This window comes from Rhea americana, unplaced genomic scaffold, assembly GCF_003343005.1.
Source record: "Rhea americana isolate MKP2758 unplaced genomic scaffold, rheAme1 scaffold_420, whole genome shotgun sequence".
In the NCBI taxonomy this organism is placed as follows: domain Eukaryota; kingdom Metazoa; phylum Chordata; class Aves; order Rheiformes; family Rheidae; genus Rhea; species Rhea americana.
This window is the reverse complement of record NW_028186558.1, coordinates 139,720-141,900: the sequence shown is the minus strand read 5'-3', so window position 1 is coordinate 141,900 and position 2,181 is coordinate 139,720. Positions and strand designations below refer to the sequence as shown.

The window sequence follows — 2,181 nt, the reverse complement described above, 5'->3', positions numbered from 1 at the left end:
TTGCAGGGCTCCTTCACCTGCTGCAGCCCCAGCAGGGTCTACAGCCAGGTTTGCAGGGCTCCTTTGCCCACTGCAGCCCCGGCAGGGTCTACAGCTGGGTTTATAGGGCTCCTTTGCCTGCTGTGGCCCTGGTGGGGTCTACAGCTGGGTTTGAAGGGCTCCTTCGCCCGCTGCAGCCCTTGTGGGGTCTACAGCTGGGTTTGAAGGGCTCCTTTGCCCGCTGTGGCCCCGGCAGGGTCTACAGCCGGGTTTGCAGGGCTCCTTTGCCTGCTGCGACCCCAGCGGGGTCTACAGCTGGGTTTGAAGGGCTCCTTCACCCACTGCGGCCCCGGCAGGGTCTACAGCCGGGTTTATAGGGCTCCTTTGCCTGCTGTGGCCCTGGTGGGGTCTACAGCTGGGTTTGAAGGGCTCCTTCGCCCGCTGCGGCCCCGGCAGGGTCTACAGCCAGGTTTGCAGGGCTCCTTTGCCTGCTGTGGCCCCAGCAGGGTCTACAGCCAGGTTTGCAGGGCTCCTTCGCCCGCTGTGGCCCCGGGGGGGGGGGCGTGGTCTACAGCCAGGTTTGCAGGGCTCCTTCGCCCACTACAGCCCTGGTGGGATCTATAGCCAGGTTTGCAGGGCTCCTTCGCCCGCTGCAGCCCCAGTCAGGTTTGCAGAGCTCCTTTGCCCATTGCAGCCTCAGTGGGGTTTGCAGTGGGTTTTGCAGGGCTCCTTTGCCCGTCATGGCCCCAGTGGGGTTTGCAGCAGGTTTTGCAGGGTGCCACTGCTTGCCAGCCCCTCACTCCCACGCGGTGCTGCGGCCCTGGCGGGTGCCCTTGCCCAGCAGCTTTGCCTTCCCATGTCGGGGGCCGGCCCCTGCTGCCGCGGGTGAGCGCTTGCCACCGCCGAGGGCTCCTGCACCYGGGGGTGACGGGTCTCCAGGGGCCGGGGCGGCGCGCAGCATCCGGCGCGCGTGGCTGGCGCCGGGTACCTGGAAGCTCTTGGTGCTGAGGCTCCGCTGGCCATCGGCGGCCGCCCGCAGCCGGGTGTCCAGGCCCCTCATGAGCGCCTCCGTGTTGCGCACGTACTGCAGGTCCCGGCTGGTCCGCAGGTCCAGCACCTCCATGGACTGCGAGATGTTCTGCACCTGCGGGGGGGCCGGGGTGAGCTCCCGCCGTGGCCCCCGGGCTCCCGCCGCCCTCCCGCCGCGGCGCCCGCCTGCACCGTAACACGTCTGAGCTCAGCCTGCTTCAGCTGCTATTTGTTTTCTAAACCACCCGAGCGCGCATTTCCCCGTTCTTTAATTTCGCCTGGTGCAGGCAGCCGAGTTATTTTATTTCTGAGCTCTGAAATGACGCGAACGTGGCCGCGTTCCTGAAACGGTTCTTTATTTATTAGCACAAACCGTGCTGGTAYTGGCGGTGCTGCTGCAGCCTCTGAAGGGAGCTCTTTAAGAGGCATTTTTGCGGCAAGTTGTAATAAAAGTTTAATCGGGTTTGTGGTGAGCGCGGAGGTATAAAAACCCGGAGGAAATTAAACGCGAGCTGCCGCTCGCGCACGCAGCCTCCCGCAGCCGGGAAGGGGCCGTGGCAGCTTCCGCCACAGCAAAGCGCCGCTGGGCTTTCGGCCGGGGCCCGACATGAGACGACAGAAACCCGGTTCCGCCTCGCGCTGCRGAGGGGCGGCGCGGGAAGGCCACGGGGAAAGCCCAGTGTGCCCACCAAAGGGCAACTGCCCTGGCTCCACCGGAGATGTTGTGGGAGCGCAGGCTCCAGCGCACTTCTTCTTTTTCTTTCTTTCTTTTTGCCAGGTTTAACCTTTCTGGCAGCATCAGGGGCTCATTCAGCAGGGTGAGCGAATGGGCTGCTGGCCCCGGCGCGCTCCTCCGCGCTGGTGGCCGTAACCACACATTGCAGGCAGACTGCTGCTCTGCCAGCAAAGCCGTCGTAATTCGAACGGCTCTCGGGGATGAGGCTCTCTGCAGCTGAAGCCGAATGTAGAAGCATTAAGGCACTAATACCAGCAAAGAGCAGCGCTTTGCACCACGGCATCGCGCACCACAGCATTGCAGCATCATGCACCAGGGCATCGTGCATGGTGCCATCATGCACCGTGGCACTGCAACATYGCAGCATCATGCACCGCAGCATCGTGCAGTGCCATCGTGCAGTGTGGCACCACAGCATCAGGCACTGTGGCATCAGG

At 63.9% G+C, this 2,181-nt stretch overlaps 1 protein-coding gene across 1 annotated transcript in view; it reads right to left on the bottom strand.

The window, feature by feature from the left end:
* The window catches only part of OLFM2 (olfactomedin 2), a 14,446-nt gene that overhangs the window by 4,944 nt on the left and 7,321 nt on the right, over positions 1-2,181 (bottom strand). Inside the window, exon 3 of the mRNA XM_085315167.1 lies at positions 968-1,123. Coding sequence (XP_085171293.1) covers positions 968-1,123 — 156 coding nt within the window. The remainder of the gene's footprint in view (positions 1-967; positions 1,124-2,181) is intronic.